Source organism: Kluyveromyces lactis, assembly GCF_000002515.2.
Source record: "Kluyveromyces lactis strain NRRL Y-1140 chromosome F complete sequence".
Lineage (NCBI taxonomy): Eukaryota > Fungi > Ascomycota > Saccharomycetes > Saccharomycetales > Saccharomycetaceae > Kluyveromyces > Kluyveromyces lactis.
The window spans coordinates 1698397-1721217 of NC_006042.1; the positions used below are offsets into that span (position 1 = coordinate 1698397).

Below are 22821 nucleotides of genomic sequence, written 5' to 3' on the forward strand. Positions count from 1 at the left end.
CCAGGTTAAGATCTTCATTAAGAATGAATTAAGGTCTTTACTTTAATCTGTACTTTCGGAATCGGTGTTTAAACTGAAGAGACAAAGAAAATAAAACAACTGATAAAAGCCTGATGAGGTGTATGCTCTGGGAACGTATATTGGTTGTTCCCATTCTATTTGGTGCTAATTAAGATGTACCTAGCGTTACAAGGTTTTATATACGGTCAGTATTATTATTATGTGGTTGTATTTCTTTTTTGTGCATTGTATTAAGTTTTGTAATTATTAGGAATCATGATTATTGTTATGTTCATAATGGGTTAAACATCCTTCTGTCCCATATTAGGACATCAGCAGGTTTGTTCAAAATGGTTTGTGTTCCTGTAGAGCTTCCATTGAATCTAATTGACATCGAAGGATAATAATTGGAAATGTCTTCTACCAAATCTGTTTCGATGAAGTCAGCATCTGCTCCTGTAATAACCTGAGCATTACCCAGTGCACAAGTAGCATTTTCTTTTATATAGCCTATGCTGAGAGATGTTGCTTTCACAAGTTGTAGAATAATAACGAATATCAAAGCAATGGATAGGAAACGTACATTAAAACCAGATTTTTGGACTGCTTCTTGTGGCATCTGAGTCGGCGAGTCTAGAACATGCATTTGGAAACTGTCTACATCTTCGTACGCATATGTGGGACTGCCAATGAGCTCAGCTGAGAACATTGGCCAAAGAACCATTTCGTACAATTGATTAAATGCGAATAGAAAAGAGTAAAACAAAACTCCAAGTGAATTCATAAGTAGCGAATGTAATAATATTTGATGTTAGAAAGTCTTCGGAAAAAGCAAAACCGAATTGATGGTCACACAGAGAGCTCTGGAAAATAGCAAATATTTTATGAATGCATTGGTGATTTCAGATACACAATCGACCGTATGCTTATATTTATATTAAAATACGACTTTCAAGTGACATAAAAGAATGACAGCCTGTATTTACACCACACGTAAGGCTGTCACAACAAAATTGTGTTTCTTGAGAAAAATTTCAATTGAACCCTCCGTCACAAATCCAGTGTGTGTCTGCGACGTGAAGACTTAGACTTAGTATGTAAATCGGATTTAGATCCCGATTTTGGTTTGCCCTTTTTCTTACCAGGTTCCGTACCTATTATTTTGGCATCTTTTGTAATAATTTTCTGTACCAAACGATCCCATTCTGGTTCTGAGTTCACATTATTGACATCAAAATCATCTGATAGACAAGATGTTATATGGATTCTATTTCCTTTCATCAGAAGGTAACATTTCTCCACGGTGGGTCCCACTTTAAACTTTGGTAGTATCGATATTAATTTTTGTGTCCACAAATCCGGATCTTGTTTGAATGTTAAAGTTGCGATCCTAAGTTTCGAATTCAATTTCAATGACGTATTCTCACGCTCCAAATTATTATTAGTAGCGACTATTAGCTGGGAAACAATCTGAGACTCTGTCAGATTAGGGTCTATATTGTATAGGAAAAATGTATCCTTGGTATCGTTGACATTGGAGTTAAACGGCAGTTCTCGAACTCTCCACTTCCGAATGGATTCTGCTTGTTTCAATTTATCTATATTCAACGGTGCTACTTGTTTTGAGCTTAGTCCAATGAACCTTTTCATCATATCATTCTTCGGAATCACTGAATCCGCATTCTCGTTCAACAATTGTTTCATCGAATTCCTTAAATGCATCGGTATTCCATGTTCGAAGTCGTTCAAACAAACTTGACATATCAGATTCTTCGTAGCACATTTAGGACAGCATATGGTATGAAAAGTTGTGTGGTTTATTGTGTACGAGTATGAATCGAATGGGAAGGTACAAAACTTACATTCTCTACCATTGGGGTATCTTATCAAAGTTGGGGTGTTTTCCCCTAATGGCAAACACCGTTCGCAAATCTTCAACTCCCCAGTATCCTGACTCATGTTCACCTGCTCGTTGTGCTCTGCTGGCAGTGCCACCGATGACAAGATCAACGAACTCGACTTATATTAATCAGATTTCTTTGATAACATCTCATCGCATTGGTACTATTTTTTTTCAAATTTCTTTTCATTCTTTCCATAGTGAAAGTATTACCTTGCAATATGCAGCGGATACTTAATTACAAAAGAGAGATGAGCTTTACTAAGAGTTATAAGAATACGCACATAGAATATTAGAGAAAGTGCGATCTAGCAGAATGTAAAAGGATCAGGGTTAAAAAGCTATGTCAAAATAAGGATTCCTCATGAGTTGATCGGTTGAAGAAATTCATGTTGTTGTTGTTAGGTGTATCATCATAAAAAGTTTACTGTATTCTGCTTTCTCGACACTTTCTCTTAGTTGCAAGTATATAGATTAGAAGAAGGTAAGATTTCCATTGATCGCAGTGAGCAATGAAAATATATCGAGGCCTCTCGATATTTGTATCCTTGGTGTCTTTCGGAACTGCTACTGAGTATAATAAAAGTAAAAAACTGGTTATCATCAAGTAACCTTGAGTCTAACTTACAGTGACAGGAGGTCTCTCTCTTTTATACCTGTTGGTAAAAATTTTCTTGGGCCTGAAATTAACAAATGACACCCATACACTACATAATGAAATATCCGGGTAACAATATATGCTCTAGTGCTTATTTGGCACACCAAGCTCAAGAAACGGTACAATTTTGTATGGACCATATAGATTGTGAAGGTTCAACATCAGCCATGAATTAGGGCAAAGCGTGTTATATAATTACACAAAAACTATTTAGAGAACTAAATGCCAAAACGTTTTTGATACGTAAGATATAAAGAGAGCAAAGGCAAATTCATAGTGACGAGAGGTCAAATTTCTTAGTCTAATTATATGTGAGGTTTAACTAAACTTAAGGTTGGTAATTACCTAAAAAGAGGATACCATGGAAGATTTTAATGGTCCAAATTTCAAGTAAGAATGATGGATCACTACAACAAAACATAGAGAGAGTATTTGCTGTGGTGATGATGCAAGCAGTACACGTTTGGGTATAATACACAAGGGAGAAAACTTTATGAGGATTTTTTTTGTTTAATTGGTTTTAATCTGTATCCTTTGGAAGCGTCATGGTATCAAGCTCCGCGTATTTATTGAAGGCTGTTGTTCCTCGGGCATTGGGTTATTCTTGAAATGGGTTCTGTAATGTTGTATATAATTATCGTGCCTTGAGAATCGTTGATTACAACCGGGGAACTGACATTGATGACGCTTCTCTCCGGTATGAATTCTGTTGTGACGGGCAAGGTGACCTGATGTAGTGAACCCTCTGGAGCAAATCTTACAGATGTATTTTCTCCTTTCAGCTAATGGCAAGTCTTTAGTGTTCGACTGTTTACCTGTGTTGGAGATTTTATGCTGTTGACTTGCCTTTGGTTTACGGTCTTGCCGACTAGACCTTTTACTTTTCGAAGCAATTGGAGTAGAATACGAAGAAGAAGAAGGCGAGGTTGATGTGGAAGAGTTCATTGAGCCAGCAATGTTGGAGCGTGGAATGTCATTATTGGAGATTACGTTATTTTTCCCCGAATCCAATGTCTCTACTTTTACATCATCACCATTGGAAAGCGAAGAAGTCGAGCTCGAGAAACTGGGCTTTTGTTGATGAGTGGGAGGGAGTAAAGGTTCAGAACCAATGAAGTAATGACCTTGACTTGGGTTATGAATTTGAGTCTGGGTTTGAACTTGATTATGGTCTGGTCCTGTGAATAAGAACCTATCTAATGATCTTTTGGCTTGTAGTTCGGCTGATGCTGTAGGAGGTGGAAGAACTAATGGTAACAAGGGTGACGATCCTGTCGCCATAGAAGAAATAGATAGTGATGATGCAGTAGATGATGAAGAGTGTGTAGCCCCCATCATAGGAGGAACCCCATAAGGGCTATGGATAGCCATATGCAGAGGTGGTAGAACCGGCCTCGAAGTATTTTGGCCAATTGTGGAAGCCACTATGCTATAGCTTTGATGTACCGGTGCTCCGTATTGATCATGAACGATGTTGGAATTAGTTACATTGTTCAAGTTACCATTGAAATTGATATTAGCGTGGATATTATCAGTAGCGGAGTTATTACAGCTATTACTGCTGGAACCCCATGCAATTCCACTCGTTAGTGGCATTTTTTGTTCGACAACAGACATAATCTTGCCGATCAGCTCTTCTCTGATTGACCTTAAACTTGTATTTTTGAAAGCTTTGGCTGGTACCTTGTCTTCTGGCTATGTGAAACTGAAAGAACCAAAGGCAAAAAAAACAAAGAGGAGATAGTACAATAAGGAGTGGATCTAAGTTTTCAAGACCCTGGGTAGAACCATGTACTGTAAAGCTGTTCTATAGAAGACTATTCTCTTTCTCTCTGTTAGACTTTACTCACGTTAATGTAAAGTGTCTCCGGCCGGATTAAAAGCTTCAGAATTAGGAAGAAGGAAGATAGGATGATGATATAACAATTTAAAGGAAATAATATAACACAAAAACCCTTCTTTTGAAAGACTTGAATGTTTGTAATGTAGGTAACTACGCAGAATGAATGAAAAACCTAACCACGAACCGATAAAGGACGTAATGATTAACTGGACCCAAATCATAAAAAGCATCCACATATATATATATATATATATATATAAACTGATCAGGGCCGAGAGATAAACCTATAGATACGCTGTGCCTAGCACAAAATATGTGAGTATCTCCAAAATGCTAGGCAAATATTGAGCGGTTTTTGGAATCTACTTTTTCTTTTAATAGAGAAATCAGTACCCAAAGTCATGTCAAAAAACTGTGCCTTGCCCACATTTCTTAAAGACAGGTAGCCATGAATCAAGTGTCCATTCCCTTTCTTGCTCATATAGAGGAACTATATTGAAGGCATGCTAAGACCTAAGAATCCACCACCGTAAAAACTCCATTCTACATACTAAAATCAAAGGAAATTAAAAAGACAAAAAAAAAAACACCGAAGGGAAAACAGTGTATGATCCTTTGGCAAACTCCAAGAACAGCTCACAGCATGATTTTCCCTAATTCCTGCAAAAAAAGAGAGGAAAATGCGAAGATCCAGTGGGGGCCGTAACAACGGTGTACGAGTTATTCCTTTGACGGCGATTAGTAAAATATTAGAAATTCTACACAAAAACATGGATAGTTTGTTTTCTTCTCTCGAGCGACGTTTGTTTCCTTGGTGGGTTTAAGGAAAAATATAGCCACGCACTGAAAACTCCGCAGGACGCGGAGAGGGCGGATGGTAAAGTTTACGTTATTTCGTACGTATGATCGGCTGAAGCAGTTATGTTTCAAGTTCCTTATTCCTTACACCTACTAACCTTAACTCACAAGCCTCGTTCTCATTCTTGATTCTTAGTCAATGGGCTTAGGACCCCGTTTACCATACAGAATTAGTGTTCTTGGTGGTGGACCTACCCCCAGCCACCTAACCACCTAGCCACGCATTGTAACCTTATTATTTCTTAACTATGAGAGATTTTATTTCATTTTCTTAAAACTAAACCTGTACGAAATGGGAAACAAAGCAAAAGAAAAAAAAAATAAACCCAACTTCAGGAATAGATTGCAGGAATTGGCTTTTCTCAGTAGATAATTTCTTGGCAAAATGTCATTTCCAGTGTGCATGTAGGTATATGTTGTAGCTACGTATTCTTTTTTTTAGACAAATATGCTCCTGGTCATGGTTATCTTTAACCAATACACGGCGAGAGCTGATTACTCTGTCGTTAATGTGGAGAGCTGTGTCCTTGTATGCTCTTCTGGACAAGAGACTAGATTTCCATTCTGGCAATCAATGACACCGTGCTCCAGAAGACGGAAAGGAGAATGATGTGTCTTTGTTTATCTAAGAATGCTCCTACGTTCTTATCTAAAGTGGCGGTCCCTGTCTGGGCAACAAAAATCGATAGCCAAAGAGTTGTTCCGGGAGAGGTCTAGATCCCTGAACAGCCAAACTCCATTTTCTCACATTTTTTTGTGATTCTGCGAGGAAAAAGAACTCAATTCAGCTTTCTTTTTCATTTGCGTCGCACGGTGTAATGTGCTGTAGGTCCCTGTTTCGAGAAAGTGTTGAGATTAGGATGGAACCGGCTGGTCAAGGGTTTACTAGAGGAATTTTTCAGTTCGCCGATTCGATGCTTAATGCTCTGTCTTGGTTCATGGTCGTGGTGGGTGTTTTTTTGCTCAATCCATGGAAATAACAACCGGTATGTTGCCAGAAACGTTAGTTATTAAATTGTTGGTAGATTAAACAATCTTATCTAAGTATACTTTTGGAGCTAACTGGTGGGCACTATGATTGAAACTAGCAGTTCAAAAGGAAACTTAGAAAGAATCAGCCTCAAAGCTCGGCAGTTTCCCAATCAGGGGTTCGCTCCACTGCCTCTGTGCGTATATTCCCATTATTCCTTGTTAAAGAACGGAAAGCTAAGAAAAAAACATGCATGGTTGAGTGAGGTTTCATCCAGATTGAACATGGACCCTTCCAATCTTTTGCTTTCTCTGGTTCTTTTTGAAACAATCGTTGGCGTTTTTCCCTACGAACTTTCTGAGCAATTCTCTTACATCCGCTATTCGTAGATAGAAGAATATTCTAAAAAAAATGTAAAAAACGAGATGACATCACTTAGATGATGTCGTAGCTCATATGATCCGTGTAAGTGCAACTTTTCGTTCCTTTCTCAACGGATCAATGGTACCAAGAACCCGGAACAACTTCCACAAAAAAGGCGTAGTAAGAATGTTATTTTTTACAGGCATCACTCCACTCGACAAAAGACCTAGACAATTTCCAAAAACATTCCATTGAAAAGGGTTTTTCTTATTTTTCATTGAAATGTAAGTGCGATTAGTTTTTCTGGGCGACATACCCCGACAATATTACGAAAGTTACGAAAGTGGAAACTAAGGTGCTCGGGGAGGAAGAGGATTTCGAAAAAAGGAAGTCTCGGCCGTACCTGAATCCGAAATCACATATGTTTATCCGGAGATAGTTGGATGCGCAATTCTGACTGGTAGAGAAAAGCATAGGGAATTCTAGGCAGTGCCATGGTTATACGACAACACGACAAGTACACCTGATATCCCTTCTCGAAGTACAAAGCATAATATGACCGAAAGTGAGAGTCTTGGGTGTGCATATTGTGCAACATGTTTACGGTGGCTTGGGGGAGGCTGTGGTTGTATTAGGAACTGTTGGCCGGCTCTCTCTTGTGGAATGTTCCCGGCTCATAGATCAAAATTCATCAACTTTCTATTTTCTTACGACGAAGTTTGTTATTATTTTTTTTGGCATGGAAGGAACGCGATCTTCAGCTTGAAATAAGTTATCACTGAAAAACAAAGCCAGTAGAAAACATGAGCACAGTGTATTCTTTGACTCTCACGGCTACATTACAAGAAATGTATCTAACTGTATGGAGCTAATACTATTTGATACCATACTACCAAGGTTCATGTTAACAAGCTAGTAGGTCTATTGTTTTCTAATTGTTTCTGTGTATATTGTATTCCAATCGGCACTTACGTGGCATACACGGAAAGAAAACCAGGAAGACCCTTTTTCTCTCATAGAAAGTCATGAGAATCATAAACTGAAAAGAGGAACGATAGGGATTCGAACCCCGGCTTGTTACTGCTCACCTGTCAACACGTGATCCCGACTTTTATAAAAAAGCAAAAAAGCGGCTACTACTCATTTCTCGAAACTTTTCAGTTTGCATGAACCCTCGAACCGCGCGCTCGGTTACCACAAACACATCACCTAATATGCATTAGCCTAAGCTGACATAATCAAAATTTCGTATCCTAGCTGTCATTCATCGTAACTGCCAACCTCGTATTGATAATAGGCACGGTACTCCGAGCATATCACTCGATAGCCTTTTCTTGACCCAATTTTACTCGCTCCATCAATGTCGTATCTTGAATGTATGTTGGTTCAGCCTCTATTTCTCTCGTAGATAGTAGTATGTTCGAATGGTTCCACTTGACCTTTTTTTTTCAGTATATACGGTTTAACACTAAACGAATGCTGACGCCTATGTCTCCGTTTCAGACCATAATAATGATACAGTAGTGTATTATATTCATCTTGTGGTGCTCGGACTGCCACTATTGTGATGAGATTCTTGTATCTCGTATCTTTTCCTCTTCCTGTATGCGGTGGAAACTAGCTAGCCTTTTTTCTTCAATTACCTTTATCCAAATTATCACCAGGTCTGAATCTTGAAGTCTGCTTGCTTTTTGGATTTTTTTTTTTTGACTATATTAACGAAAGTGAATTATTCCATTCGACTCACCAACTGAAATGAGAAGAGAAGCATTGGATCTATACTGCCCTTTTCTCTCCAATCAAGCAGAATCATTGATAAAACTTTACATCCAGTATACTTGTCTGGTAAAGCAAACAGAAACTCAACGACCGGTTCATCTTAACACACATTCTAAATATTATCATTGTGCGATGACAGATTCACAAGTGCCAATTAGAGAGAGAATGGAGGCCTTAGTGCGCCGGAAACAGCAAGAAATTACCAAGGGTCTGGAAACTTTGGATACTGTAAAGTTTCAAGCCGATTCTTGGGATCGTGGCAACAACGGTGGTGGCGGTGTCTCGATGGTGTTGCAGAATGGTACTACGTTTGAGAAAGGTGGTGTTAATGTCAGTGTGGTTCATGGGAACTTGAGTCCACCTGCTATCAAGGCTATGAAAGCGGACCACAAAAATTTGCATCTGCCTATTGATCCTGCAACTGGTGAACCAGATGCAACAGGAGTAAAATTCTTCGCCTGTGGTCTCTCTATGGTTATTCATCCAATTAATCCACATGCGCCAACCACCCATTTGAATTATAGGTATTTCGAAACCTGGAATGCGGACGGTACACCACAAGCTTGGTGGTTCGGTGGTGGTGCTGATTTAACTCCTTCTTATTTGTACGAGGAAGACGCTAAATTGTTCCATCAATTGCACAAGGATGCTTTGGACAAAACGGACGTTGCCTTGTACCCAAAATACAAGAAATGGTGCGATGAGTATTTCTATATCAAACACAGAGAAGAAACCAGAGGTATCGGTGGTATTTTCTTTGATGATGTCGATGATCGTGATCCAAACGAAATCTTGCAAATGGTTGAAAACTGTTTTGATGCCTTCTTGCCATCTTACCTCGAAATCATCAAAAGAAGAAAGGATATGCCTTACACTGAAGAAGAAAGACAATGGCAACAAATTAGACGTGGCAGATACGTTGAATTCAACCTAGTCCTTGACAGAGGTACTCAATTCGGTTTAAGAACTCCAGGATCCCGTGTCGAAAGTATTTTGATGTCTTTGCCTGTGACTGCTTCGTGGTTGTATGACCATCATCCTGAAGTAGACTCTAGAGAAGATAAATTACTCCAAGTATTGAAGAACCCTGTTGAATGGGTTTGAATGCCTTTATTTATGTAACGTCTCATGTATTTAATTCTTAGTTTCTAATGATCTTAATTTCTTACGCTTCAAAAACCAAGTCGGTCGTTAGTACCATACAGCGTTGCACGAAATGGTTCTGTCAGGCCGTCGACAATACTTTTATTTTGTCTTGTTCAATCTATTTGTAGATTTATACATTATATTACACTTTGATTCAGAAGAAGTTTCATCAAACCCTAACAACTTCCTTTTGCGAGCCTAATGAAAGCGTGATCTACCTTTCATCATTTGAAAGATTAAGCATGCGTTTTTAGCTGGGCGAGAGACAAATGGCAGCGATTAAAGCCGAACATTTATCTTCTTGTCAGTTTTTTGCTCTAAGCGATGTAATAACTGCTAAGAAGATCTATAATATTTTGTTTGATGCGTATCGAAATCAAAGTAAATTTCAAAAATACACAATCTCTAGTTCTCTCTCCATTTATGACCACAGTTAACACATTTGTAGAAAGTTGTCATAGGTTCATCTGCAGATCTGATTTGCAACTGGAAGAAGTAAGCTCTTTCACCCGCACATTGGTCATGGTTCGGACATTGTGCTGCTGTCTGGTCAACATTATCCCATGCACCTTCTCCACCTAAGACATCATCAACTTCTTTCCTAGGGAGGTTCTTTCTATCGTATACCTCTATCCCATCAATTAAAAACTGGTATGGGCATGATCCGCATGCTAGTTTATACAGACCTGAATCAGCTTTTGATACCAACAACATGTTATTGCATAATGGGCAAAACGAAAGCATCCTACAACTTAATTCTCAATGTCAGACTCCTCAAACACGATACGTTAACGCACCGTTACCTGCCCATAAGCTCCTTCAACACGTTATCGCATACACTCTAAAATGAACCTCATCGCTATAATTATTGAGAGTAGGTTTTAATTCTTTCCTCATCTCATATAGAAATTTTTCAGAAAAAAAAAAGTAGAGCTTCATGCCTTTAACTTTGAATCGATATTTATGTTGACATTTAAGGTTTGTATGTCAAATATAGTGTATAGGGTTAATACCTGTGGGCGAGGTTTGATAGAAGAACAACTCCCACATTTATAAGTTAGTTTCCATTCTCTAGACTTTAGAGTATTTGATTATCTTGGAGCGGTTAAACCTTGAAAACATGACGAAGAAAGAGTGCAGTGATAATGAGGAAGAAGAAGAAGACATTGATATTGTAAATCACCAAGACATTTTCATATCACCTTCCAAAGTAAGATATCAGTCACCGAAGAAACTTAAAAGTTTTGATTTTCTTTCGCCTTCCAAAACGGTACGACCTAAGTCACCCAAACGATCGCTCACATTAGAGTCTGTTAGCATTGAGACTGAATATAAAGATGAAGAGAGTAGGAAGCACTCATCGACAGATACTGCAACTCCCAGGCGAAGGCAAAGGAAAACAACCAAGAGGGTGAAGTTGGAGGAAGATGATGCCATTGACTATGTGTCAGATACTAATGAATTGATACACAATGACGACGAATACGAGGATCTAAAAATTAAAATAGATTCTAATGAAAGCTCACCTAATAAGTCGCCTAGGAGAAAACTTACATTTAATGCAGAACCATCACCCCAAAGAAAGACTACCAGAAATACAGTTCAAAGGAATAAAATTATAGACGATGATCTTGCATACGACGATATCCAGCAGTATAAGCATCTGAAATTGAACTTGAACCCTAATTTCAAACCGACTAAGTTGCCAAAGAGCGATAATAATGACCAAACATCTGATGAACAATCTCAAATATATTTTTTCGATGGTTTCGAAGGTTTCATAGATCAGACCAAGATCCTAAAAACTGATAAAAGATCCAAGAACTCGATGTCCTCGGCACCAAGTATTTCCAGAGATGAATATAACATTCTTTCTCAACTTTCCAATGATATATTCCATCGTTCATCGACAAAGGCAGTACAAAAAATACATGAAACACTCTTTCAGCAGTTTACTTTCGAGTTACTGCAGGGATTTACGTTATTATTCTATGGTATCGGATCGAAGAAGAAATTCCTCGAATCATTTGCATTCAACTTTCTTTCTATGAAGATCGCCTTGTTGCAAAACCCGGATATTCAAAAAGATGATCCATGTATACCGGTTTTTGTAATGAACGGGTACACCACTCTCTCTAAGAACATCTTTTTGGATATATTCAAAATCTTAGTAGAGGGCGAGACTATTGATGATCAAGGTCAATCAAATTATTGGGATAATCGAATTGACTTGCAAATGGACAGGCTTTCAAAATATTTCAAGAAAAGACCTCCTACGGTGAAGATGATTCTTTTGATACATAACTTGGACGGTCCGTCATTCCGGAGAGAACATTTTCAAACCAGAATGAGTATTCTTGCACAAATCAAACAAATCTGTGTCGTAGCAAGTGTCGACCATATACAAGCTCCTTTCCTTTGGGATCATTTCAGAGCTCAATCATTCAACTTTGTTTACCACGATATCACAAATTTTGAGCCGTACATCGTAGAAACAGTACAAACCGATAATGCTATCGACTTTTCCAAAGATTCAGGTACCTTGTTTAATGCGAACGGTGCTAAATACGTACTAGAATCCCTGACGGACAATTCTAAAAGAATGTACAAAATTCTTCTTCAACTTCTAATGGGACAGATTAATGCCAAGAACGAGTCAAAGCCTCGTGCAAAATCTAGTTCCTTAAACAAAATCACACCTGGGATTGAGTTCTCTGAACTTTTTAAAACATGCACCGAACAGTTCGTAGTCTCGAGCGAAATGGGTCTTCGAACCATCCTATCAGAGTTCATTGATCATAAGATGGCTGTCAATACGAAAAATAAAATGGGTAAAGAGATCATAAATGTTAAATATAGCTATGGAGACATGGAAAAAATGATAACTGAGATAGATTCCATGCTGCAATAAATAATCCTTATTTAAATTCACCATACATATTTATATTTATACTCTAGCGTTCTGATCTCATTTGGCTTTACCATACCGTCCACCAGGGTTCATTTCTTTTACATTTCCTATGCTGAATCAGTTCTGCTTCCGAAAATCACTGAAAAATAAGTTTTCGATAAAGATTACTATTTTAATGAACTTAAGGTTATATGGTTAAGAAGAAAAGGGAGAATTCGATAAAGAAGAGTATCGTATACACTAACAGCAAGTGTTGGAAGCACTGTTGGTAGTGGTATTTAATTCAGCAGTCCGCTAAATATTGTGATGAGCAAATCAGACACTATATCCAGACCGAATTCGGTGGCACATACTGCGGCGACCTCTGCTATGATTCCGAATTCGCATCTGTTGAGTCCCAACACTCAGGTTGTTGTTGGCACTCATAGGTGTGAAATTTTGGAGCATTTAGCTGAGGGTGGGTTCGCAAATATATACAAGGTAAAATTCTTGGAATTGACTAACGAGATGGATGCTGGTATCGATTCCAAACTGCTTAAGGCAGGGGACATAGCCTGTTTAAAGAGAGTCATTGTGCCCGATGAAAATGGTTTAAATGAGCTAAGGAACGAAGTAGAGACCATGAAGCAATTGAGGGGTTCTCCAAATATCGTACAGTACTATGACTCTAATGCATCAAGACATCCAGATGGATCTCCAGGGTTCGAAATTTTATTGTTGATGGAGCTCTGTCCTAAGAAGTCATTGCTGGATTATATGAATAACAAATTGGCAACGAAGTTAACTGAAGCTGAAATATTGAAGATCATGTATGATGTATCGAACGCAATTGCTCAGATGCACTATTTACCTACGCCGTTGATCCATCGTGATATCAAAATAGAAAACGTGCTTGTTGATAAGGATGATAATTTCAAACTCTGCGATTTCGGCTCAACTTCAATGTGTTTTCCAATCGTATCAACGCATCAAGATATTGCTGTACTTACGAATAACATTTATGTGCATACTACACCACAGTACAGATCGCCTGAGATGATTGACTTATACCGCTGTCTCCCTATCAATGAGAAATCTGATATCTGGGCTCTTGGGATCTTCCTCTACAAACTTCTATTTTATACCACTCCATTTGAGCTAACTGGACAGTTTGCCATCTTACATTCAAAGTATGAAATTCCTCAGAATGGATACTCATCCAAATTGATAAACTTAATCATTATTATGTTGGCGGAGAATCCTTCACTAAGACCGAATATTTATCAAGTCATGCATCATGTATGTTCTATCCTGAAGTGCGATGTTCCTTTCACTGATAAATACGAATTGGGTCCTTACGATTTTGCTAAATACTCTCAATACCACTTGAAATTGCAACAAATACAATACCAAATGTTTGAGCTATATAAAAATGAGAAGGTAACTAGCGGAGATGTCGATAAGTTGAACGATTTATTCATTCAAAATTTCGAGATAGCTCCAAAACAACCAATTGATAAAGGTATTGGATCTGTCGACCAACAAGAAGCACCAGAAGATCTGGAAACTGATATTGCTAAAATGGACGAATGTTATCCAACTGTGGAAAAGTTAGAATCTGCTAACGCCAAGGAGAGAGATGATCATCATCTGCAAGTACTGTCCACCTCCCTCAAGCAATCGAGCTCCAGAAGTATATCGGATCTTTCAAACAAATCACAAGTATCATTGGATTCAAATGAAAGGCACAGTTCACATGGTATAAGGGCGCCCTCTCCACTTCCTTCGTCACAACAGCCACAGAATACTGCGAATATGTCGGCTGCTAGACAGCATAAACAACATAATCCTTTTCAATCACAATTCCAGCCTGAAGTGGATGCATCTGAGTACTTTGATGCGAACAACGAACAATACTTCAAAGGCACTCCTCCTGCACATCCAAAAAATGAAAAGAATGTATCATATTTTCAACAATCTCCGATGAAGGAAAACAACCTAAATAACTTGAGTATCCAACAAAGTGATCAAGCCCGTACTTTTGATACTACAATGCCTATTTCTGATGTTCCAAATAATGGCAACGTCGTGAATGACGAATACCTGATTGACATTTCCCCACCCAGAAATAACGTACCCTATTCTACACCAGCCGCAATTACAGCCAATATGCAAGATCAAATCATTTCATCGCAACCTTTATCTCAATCTCAATCTCAATCTAAACCTCAGCCTCTTCCTCCACCCCAACCCCAACCCCAACCCCAACCCCAAGCTCAAGCTCAACCGAATACACGAGCTTCACTGAGGCCTGAGCGCCAGCAGCAAATTCCTGCTCAACCACGATTAGACCTTACTTTTGATCAACTTGATCTTTCAAAGAATTCATTGACTAGGCAGTCAGATACAGAACTAGAAGAAAGCATTATATCAGATGAAAGCATTTCACTCGATTTGAAGCAGCCGAAATTGAAGGAGCCTGTAACCCAACCTCGTCAAACAACATCTCCAGGGTCTGAGAGTAAAGAATTTCTGAAACCCGCCAAAGTTCCTAAGCGTCGGTCATTAGACCTAAAATATCAAGAAATCAATCTTTCGAATGATGATCAACGTAAGCATCGAAAAAATAAGACATCATTTTCCCGCACCAGTGTCAGAAGATCTGTAGAAATGGAACGCATGAAACATGACTCCAACTCTACATCTAATTCTAATGCAAGAGACGAAACCAAGGAGACGAAAAGAAGATCGTTCTTTGGTGTATTCAAATGATAGGTAACCAAGGGTAAAAGAAATTAGTTCATCCGATAGCATACCAAAAAAAACAACCTGAACTGATTGAAGCACCGATGTCCTTATTCTTTTAATTCAAGTCAATTATTGTATAAACGGTATGTACACACTTTGATTCTTATTGTCATTCGGCACGTCTCTCGACCTTTTTTAAACTTTACATTTCTTAAGGTTGATGAAAAACCAATATTTACATTGAAGAATATAAGAACAGAAGCAATACAGGTAAATTTTGGTTGATCAGTAAACGATATCCTGTAAGAAGGCGATTGTAACATTGAACTAAACTACACTGGAGTCAATTTTGACTTATAGAAGGGAATACGCTGAAGATAAGAAAAAGGTAGACAATGGCTGCAGAAAAGATTTATGAACCATACAAGAAGTCTCGAGGGACTATGATTTACACACCGACTAATCAGCAGATGTCGCGTGGTGGCATAGGAGAAAAGTTGGCTGATTTCGTGAAGAATCTATACTGGGTTTATTATATCCATCTTCCCTTTTATTTAATGACTTCACTTGATGCATTTTGTTTACACACTATATTTCTGGTTGTAGTCAGCCTGAGCTTATTTGGTTTATTGAAGTACATTTTCCTATGAAACTCGAAATTCAAAGTTTCTCAATCGAAACATTAGCATACAGAGAAAGAGGGAGCAAGACCTTTTTTAGCGCATTCGTTATCAACGAAAACTCCGATCTCTAATCCAATCAACACATATCCATGACAAAAAAATTGTCATTAAATTGAAGCAAACCATTTCTTATCACACTCCCTTTTAGACAAGTCCTGAAGGTTCGACAAGAGTAAATTTGTTTAGAAAGTATGGGCTATATAATCTATAAAAACGGATAAATATTTAGAAATGTATCACGGTTATTTCGCAGGTGATCATGACTTCATATCAGGAGCCGTTTTCCCGGTTCTCTTGTGTTTGTTTTTGATGTTTTTATAATATGTCTACGAGAATCACCCAGGAAGCATGAGTTAAGCCTTGCTTTGTTCGAACTCTTTATTAACTCTTTTCACTCTATTGTATAATACGACATCATCGTGGGTAATAAAATCGTACAAGACTTTACACCAGGAGGAGTGCTTTGGCAGATGATTATAAAATTCCGGACATAAACTGTTCAATTCCCAAAGTCGGGACCAAGCAACAAATGGGAAATCATGATGTTCATTGTGTAAACCGACATTCCAAGTGAAGAAGTTTAGAAGCCCATAATAAGAATACGTCTCCAATGCGTACTTTTTCCTGAATTCGACGTCTTCTCTTGAGACGTTTGATTCATCAGTGACGTTAATTGGTTGTCTTTCGGCTGGCGTTAATTTTAGCATCAGTTTACCACCGATGATAGCTTCTTCAATGTTCAACAGATAGTGTTCTGCAATGAAATGGCCAGAGCATGGATGTAGAGAACCGGCTAAGAATGAGGACATCAGGAAATAACAGTATGAATACCAACCAAAATTCGCGATCCATATAAAATTGAACATAAATTGGTACAACACGTTCAAAAGGTGGATGTAGGTGAATTTGATCCTTGTGACAAACATAGGTCTAAATGCGTAGAAGAAGATTTGGAATGTGGCAAAGAACGATTTCCCCAAGATATTGGATAAAAGCACAGCCTCAAACCTGGTAGGGATATCCGTGTCATAAATTTCATCTCCAAGAAACTTGTGATGCAATTGATGATATGGTCCAAATGACGCACTGTATGGGATACCAATTGGGGTATTTGTGAAAATGGCAAACAACTTGTTGTGGACAGGTTTCTTAAATGCTAGGTTGTGAGACAATTCATGGATTGCCAAGAAGATATTCTGGTTAGCGGTAGCACCGATGACATATGCAATGATGAAAAATTTCCAAGTAAAAGGATGGGTATTTCTTAAGTAATAGGAAAGCGATAACTGAAGCGACACAACACCAATGATAATCCATTTAGTCAAAGGTTCGTGGCCCATAAGTCGCTGCACTTCTGGATGTTTCTTAATTATGGCATGTCTTCTTATAGCATGGGGTTCTTTATGTGCGGACCAGTAGAAGTTATCAAGAACTTTAAAATCCTCATCTGCACTTGGAACGTCGACAAATTTCTCAGAGACTTTCAAATCTCTATGAACAATTGTCATGTCTAAGGGTCTTAATGAAGCTCTCTTCTTGTTAAGATAGCGATTCCGATGCTATATCAAAACTTGAAAGTAAAACAATGCCGATAAAAAAACAGGAACCGGAAACACGCTTGACAAAAATACAGTTCTTGATCCTTGATTCCAAGCCTGCCTAGAATCTTATTATTGAGTTTGATACTGATATTCTCAATGTAACCACACCAGTTGGATCAGGTATAAATCCTATGTTTATGCGTGACTATTTAAAAGAACTTAAGCTTTTAAAATTTAAAATCTAAAATCCTTAAATCCCGAAAAAGAACTGATCTTATGATGTGATAAATTCAAACACATACACAAACCTAAACGCAAGCAAAGCCTGCTAAGAAATGTGGTTTATACTTAGAAAGAAATCTGTAATTGGAATTACAATATATCTTTAAACGAACAAAAACCATGCGATGAGATGTTGCTGTTCCGTGTGCTCTCGAGCGATAGAAAGAAATTTTTCATTACGCTTTAAGGGAAATGGGAAAAAGTACGGTCACGTGAAACAAAGACACAGAGAGGGAACGCCCTGTTCTAACATCAGACACAGGGTTGGTGGTACCAAGGGCCCCACCAATATCTGTTTAACCATTAAATATGCAAAACTGATATATTTCGATCCAATCCTGACATACTCTAAATCATTTCAAATGTCAAACGATGTGACAAACCGCTGCAAGATTATGGTTCAATCTTATACAGGATTTGCTTCCACCCCGGATGAATGCAATTATACGCGTACATAAGTTCTGTACCCCCTTTGCTACCGACCTTAAATTGCTTCGCAGTTTGGCTATCTTGTCTTATTATCCCCTTTCAAGTTGGAGAATTGCTCAATCCATTAGGTACTGAAATTGTTCAACAATCGTAGTAGCTTTTTTTTTTTGGTCACTCACTATTCTCCATCTGCTGAAACAAATTTGAACCTGAACATTGAGTGGAACGAACTTGACGAGAACAGAAGAATGGTAGCAGTCTCCCTTTAATTGCTGCATACTTAACTTACGTTGATATCTTTGACCAAATATATCTATATATACCGAGATCTACAGCGTCTTATAATATCCTGGCGGGTTATCAACATCATCTATTATACCCATTTTTACCATAGCATTCCATAATGTTGAGGCATTCCTATTGTAGAGCACAGCAACAGTCATTGAGACACGTTTTGAAGACCAGATTGGCTGTTAATCAATTAAGATTTATGTCTGAAGTTAAGTTTAGAGTCGATTCCACTGCCAGAGTGGTCACTTTGGATAGACCAAAGAAATTGAACGCATTGGATGTTGAGATGTGCAGTGCCATCTTGCCCACATTGCAAGAATATGCCAAGAGTACCGTTAACAATGTTGTTATCTTGAACTCTTCAGCTAGTCCTAGGGCCTTCTGTTCAGGTGGCGATGTAGCTCAAGTAGCCAAGTTGGTTAAGGAAGGAAATTTTGATTACGCTAGAGAATTTTTCACCAAGGAATACTCGTTAAACTTGGCTCTAGCTACGCTGAACAAGCCGGTCATCTCTATCATGGACGGTATCACCATGGGTGGTGGTGTCGGTCTATCTACTCATATTCCATTCCGTATTGCTACTGAAAATACTCGTTGGGCCATGCCTGAGATGGATATTGGATTCTTCCCAGATGTCGGTGCCACTTTCTCTATTCCAAAGCTTACCACTGTTGGTGGTTCCAACGGACAATTGGCTCAGTACTTGTGCATGACTGGTGACATTTTGAATGGTGCCGATGCTTACGTGGCTGGTGTCGCTTCTCATTATGTGCCACATGATCAGATCTCCAACTTACAGGCAAGATTGGCTGAGTTACATTTGACTGAAGCCACTTCTCAATCGACTAACCGTGATGATGAAATTTTCGATGTTGTCAACCATGCTATTGAGGAATTCAACGCACCATTACCAAGAGACTACAAGTTCAAGTACACTGCTGATGAACTAAACGTCATTGAACAGTGTTTCGATATCGGTAACAGTTTGAAGCAAATCTACTCCAAATTGGATGAGGTCATTGCTGGAAAGACAGTATCACAAACAGCTCAGGAGTTTGCTGCAAAGACCAAGCAAATGCTAGCTAGCAAATCCCCTGTTTCTTTGGAAATCGCAAAAGAACTTTTCCAAAGAAACTCCTTCACTGACATTCAAACCGCCTTGACCCAAGATTTGATCACTGCTACTAAAATGTCAGAATCTCCGGACCTATGTGAATTTGCTGAGGCCACTAGTCATAAATTGCTAGAAAAGAACAAGACCCCATACCAATGGAAGATCAAAGATTTGAAATTAGCCCAAATATCAGTTCTAATCTCACAAAACTCCTCAAACCCGGTGTCGTTGATCCGCCCATCAAATTTAGTTACTTTCTCTGAATACCCACATCATAGCAAGTACCAATTACCAAACGAAACTCTAGTTGAGAAATATATCACAGGTGCTGACAACCATGGAAGACAAACTGCAGTTACTAAGAAGGAAGCTGTCAAATTCTTCCAACAATTGAACCCCGCCACGAAGAGTAAGACCGGCGTAGACTACTTGGTAGGTTTTATTATTGACAGAAAATGTGTTCCAAACCCAGATGGTTTCTTAAGATGGAAAACTTCCTCTGCTAAACTATAAAAACTATACATTTCGATTATATAGTACATCGAACACTTGTAAATACACTTACGATTAACCTACACGCAATAAATTTCATTATCCTCTCTTAGAATGGCATTGTTCTTCGGCAGTACATAAGGGTGCCATAAGTTAAATACAGCTCTAATTGATGCGTTCTACTTTAAAACTCGTTCATCTACCTAATTCTTTGTTATATTTTCCATAATTACGGCATGGTTTAAAATTTGAAATTACTGGAGTTTGATCCTTTAAAATGAGTGTGCAAGAAATAGAACATCAATATATAAGAACAAAGCTCCACAACGCATCATATCTGCCTTCAAATTAAAGATGTCTGGTTCTGATATCCTTGATATCAATGTACCCAGGGTCATTGATACAGATGACTGTGTTTATTGTTTTGAAACGATGAAGAATAAAGATGAGGGTCGTGAACATTCATTATTCATCTGTCTACGCTGCTTTCAGTCTTTCTCCGAAGAGCATTGGGAACTACATCAAGAGGTTGTTTTGAGTGAGACTGGTTCTACCCATGATCTGTATCTCAGAGTATTCAAGGTTCTAAAACCAAAACAAGAGCGAGAAGAAGCTGGCACGCCACCATTGGAAAAGAAATTAAAGCTTGAGGTTAAGGATGTGAATGAGGATGATCTATATGATACCCACTGGCTGCTTGGATCTGTGGAACATGGAGAATTGTTATCTTCAGACACTCCATCTATTCCTAAGGAATGGAGTGACAAAATTAGTGAAATCTTGCAAACAAAATCCTCATCATATCAAGATATGTCAAATACCTGGACACTTGAATTAAAGTCATGTCCACACATACAGACTTTCGACTTATCGAACTTGGAGAAGCGAGAAGGTGGCATTTCTCAAAGCTGTAACGACTGTGGTCTTACTTCTAACCTTTGGTTATGTCTCCATTGTGGAAACGTCGCCTGTGGAAGAGAGCAGGTTGGGATAGAGGGGTACTCTCATGCTTTGAAACATTATGAAAGCACAGATGGCCACGCTTTAGCGATAAAATTGGGCTCTTTGACAGCTGATGCAGCTGATATATACTGTTATTCTTGTGATGAAGATGTGAAATTCACCCATAATCTGCAGTTGCAGGATATCTTGAAGTTTTGGGAAGTCGAAGTACCAGCCAAGTCCAAAGAAAAGACATTGGTGGAATTGCAAGTGGAACAAAGTCTGAAATGGGATTTTCAAATGGTAGATTCACAAGGTAAAAGTTTAAAACATCTACAAAATGGTCCTGAATACGGTTTGGGCTTATTAAATTTGGGCAATTCTTGCTACCTAAATTCTGTATTGCAAGTTTTACTTAACGGTGGGATCAGAAATTGGAACCTAGATGGATTAGGATCCTTTCCTACAGATGTCGTCTATCCAAGAACGAATTTACACTGTCAACTAATCAAAATCAGAAATGCTATGACCTTACAGCAATCCAGATATCCTGAGGGTATTAAACCCACCACTTTCAAAAAGGTTATTGGGGGCTCGCATGAAGAATTTTCCTCTGGAAGACAGCAAGATTCCTTGGAATTTTTTTCCTATCTCTCTGATAAATTGGATAGAGAGATATTTAAAAATACTACTACCAATCCAAACGATTTGTTTAGATTCAACATTCAAGACAAGATTAAATGTGACAATTGTAACAAAGTTAAGTTCATGGATCAAGTTTCAGAAGTCATTCAGCTTCCATTAAGAAAACTAGACGGGGAGCAAAATCTAATTGACAGGTTAAATGATTACTTCAGTGGGGAAAAAATTGAATACCGTTGTCTCACCAATAAGAAAATTAACACTGCATCAAAAGTACCAGGGTTCTCTAGTTTCCCACGTACACTTATCATAAACCCGATTAGAATTGAGTTAATCAACTGGCAGCCAAGCAAGACATCAGAGCAAGTTGTGGTACCTGGTGTACGCGATGATGCTTTACTAGATATGTCCCCATTCAAAGCTACAGGAATTTGCGAAGGGGAAGAAGTCGAAGAAGAAGAGGAATCAGATTCCTTCCAATTCAACGAATTGTTCCTAGGACAATTAGAACAGATGGGATTCTCTCGCAATGCTACCAAAAGAGCATTATTTGAAACGGGAAACTCTGACCCTAATGCAGCCACGGAATGGTTGTTCCAGCATATGGAGGACCCTAACTTAAACGAGGCCTTTGATCCTCATGCTTCATCCTCAGCGAAAAATCGTGTCGATTCAGAAGCACTAAACAGTATGACTGCTATGGGGCTTGATTCGAAACTATGCCGCAAAGCTTTGATATTGAAGAATGGTGACGTCAATGCCAGTGTAGAATGGGTTTTCTCCCATATGGATGACGACGGGGAGTTACCTGAAGCTGAGGAATGGAAGGATCAATCCAGAAAAAGTTTTGGAATCCCAGCATCGTCAATTGCCTCTGCTAAGTATAAACTGACTGCTGTCATATGCCATAAAGGTAATTCAGTTCACAGTGGCCATTACGTTGCATTTATTAAGAAAGTGGTCGAAGGAAAAGAACAATGGGTTCTCTACAACGATGAAAAAATTCTCTTGGCCAACGATGAACCAAATTTCGAGGACATAGAAAAGAATGGCTACATGTTTTTCTTCAACCTTGAAGAATAAGAGGCATCTCCTCTCTAAATAAAAGAGACATGCATCACAACATGAAACTCTAAAAAAATAGGACTTGCCCACCTTCCTATCTGCATTGGGTATTCAACGATATGGTTGTGTGTCCATATATACATATATATCCTCGTACATGACTCAATTCAATACAGTATGGTGGG

General features: G+C 38.5%; 11 protein-coding genes and 1 non-coding gene across 12 annotated transcripts; 6 read left to right on the forward strand and 6 right to left on the reverse strand.

Annotated features, from left to right (window-relative positions):
• Nucleotides 1-292: 292 nt before the first annotated feature.
• KLLA0_F18480g (uncharacterized protein) lies at nt 293-784 on the reverse strand (the record flags this gene model as incomplete). The annotated part of the gene is made up of 1 exon (XM_455908.1): nt 293-784. The coding sequence occupies one exon, from the start codon at nt 782-784 to the stop codon at nt 293-295; it is 492 nt and encodes a 163-aa protein (XP_455908.1).
• A 266-nt stretch (nt 785-1050) lies between these two features.
• ECM2 (Pre-mRNA-splicing factor ECM2) lies at nt 1051-1959 on the reverse strand (the record flags this gene model as incomplete). The annotated part of the gene is made up of 1 exon (XM_455909.1): nt 1051-1959. The coding sequence occupies one exon, from the start codon at nt 1957-1959 to the stop codon at nt 1051-1053; it is 909 nt and encodes a 302-aa protein (XP_455909.1).
• Nucleotides 1960-2218: 259 nt separating this feature from the next.
• Nucleotides 2219-2328, reverse strand: SNR47. The gene has a single exon (XR_002633612.1). It is a non-coding gene; the product is annotated as a snR47 (small nucleolar RNA).
• A 773-nt stretch (nt 2329-3101) lies between these two features.
• On the reverse strand, nt 3102-4175 carry KLLA0_F18524g (uncharacterized protein; the record flags this gene model as incomplete). The annotated part of the gene is made up of 1 exon (XM_455910.1): nt 3102-4175. One exon carries the CDS (start codon nt 4173-4175, stop codon nt 3102-3104), a length of 1074 nt encoding a protein of 357 aa, XP_455910.1.
• Nucleotides 4176-8347: 4172 nt separating this feature from the next.
• On the forward strand, nt 8348-9475 carry HEM13 (coproporphyrinogen oxidase; the record flags this gene model as incomplete). The annotated part of the gene is made up of 1 exon (XM_455911.1): nt 8348-9475. The coding sequence occupies one exon, from the start codon at nt 8348-8350 to the stop codon at nt 9473-9475; it is 1128 nt and encodes a 375-aa protein (XP_455911.1).
• Nucleotides 9476-9922: 447 nt separating this feature from the next.
• On the reverse strand, nt 9923-10261 carry RPC11 (DNA-directed RNA polymerase III core subunit RPC11; the record flags this gene model as incomplete). The annotated part of the gene is made up of 1 exon (XM_455912.1): nt 9923-10261. The coding sequence occupies one exon, from the start codon at nt 10259-10261 to the stop codon at nt 9923-9925; it is 339 nt and encodes a 112-aa protein (XP_455912.1).
• Nucleotides 10262-10637: 376 nt separating this feature from the next.
• On the forward strand, nt 10638-12428 carry ORC2 (origin recognition complex subunit 2; the record flags this gene model as incomplete). The annotated part of the gene is made up of 1 exon (XM_455913.1): nt 10638-12428. One exon carries the CDS (start codon nt 10638-10640, stop codon nt 12426-12428), a length of 1791 nt encoding a protein of 596 aa, XP_455913.1.
• A 306-nt stretch (nt 12429-12734) lies between these two features.
• On the forward strand, nt 12735-15179 carry AKL1 (serine/threonine protein kinase AKL1; the record flags this gene model as incomplete). Its single annotated transcript, XM_455914.1, has 1 exon — nt 12735-15179. One exon carries the CDS (start codon nt 12735-12737, stop codon nt 15177-15179), a length of 2445 nt encoding a protein of 814 aa, XP_455914.1.
• A 371-nt stretch (nt 15180-15550) lies between these two features.
• Nucleotides 15551-15805, forward strand: TSC3 (Tsc3p; the record flags this gene model as incomplete). The annotated part of the gene is made up of 1 exon (XM_455915.1): nt 15551-15805. The coding sequence occupies one exon, from the start codon at nt 15551-15553 to the stop codon at nt 15803-15805; it is 255 nt and encodes an 84-aa protein (XP_455915.1).
• A 386-nt stretch (nt 15806-16191) lies between these two features.
• On the reverse strand, nt 16192-17346 carry KLLA0_F18656g (sphingolipid delta(4)-desaturase family protein; the record flags this gene model as incomplete). Its single annotated transcript, XM_455916.1, has 1 exon — nt 16192-17346. The coding sequence occupies one exon, from the start codon at nt 17344-17346 to the stop codon at nt 16192-16194; it is 1155 nt and encodes a 384-aa protein (XP_455916.1).
• A 1147-nt stretch (nt 17347-18493) lies between these two features.
• Nucleotides 18494-20008, forward strand: EHD3 (mitochondrial 37S ribosomal protein mS47; the record flags this gene model as incomplete). Its single annotated transcript, XM_455917.1, has 1 exon — nt 18494-20008. One exon carries the CDS (start codon nt 18494-18496, stop codon nt 20006-20008), a length of 1515 nt encoding a protein of 504 aa, XP_455917.1.
• Nucleotides 20009-20341: 333 nt separating this feature from the next.
• Nucleotides 20342-22654, forward strand: UBP14 (ubiquitin-specific protease UBP14; the record flags this gene model as incomplete). Its single annotated transcript, XM_455918.1, has 1 exon — nt 20342-22654. One exon carries the CDS (start codon nt 20342-20344, stop codon nt 22652-22654), a length of 2313 nt encoding a protein of 770 aa, XP_455918.1.
• Nucleotides 22655-22821: the final 167 nt, after the last annotated feature.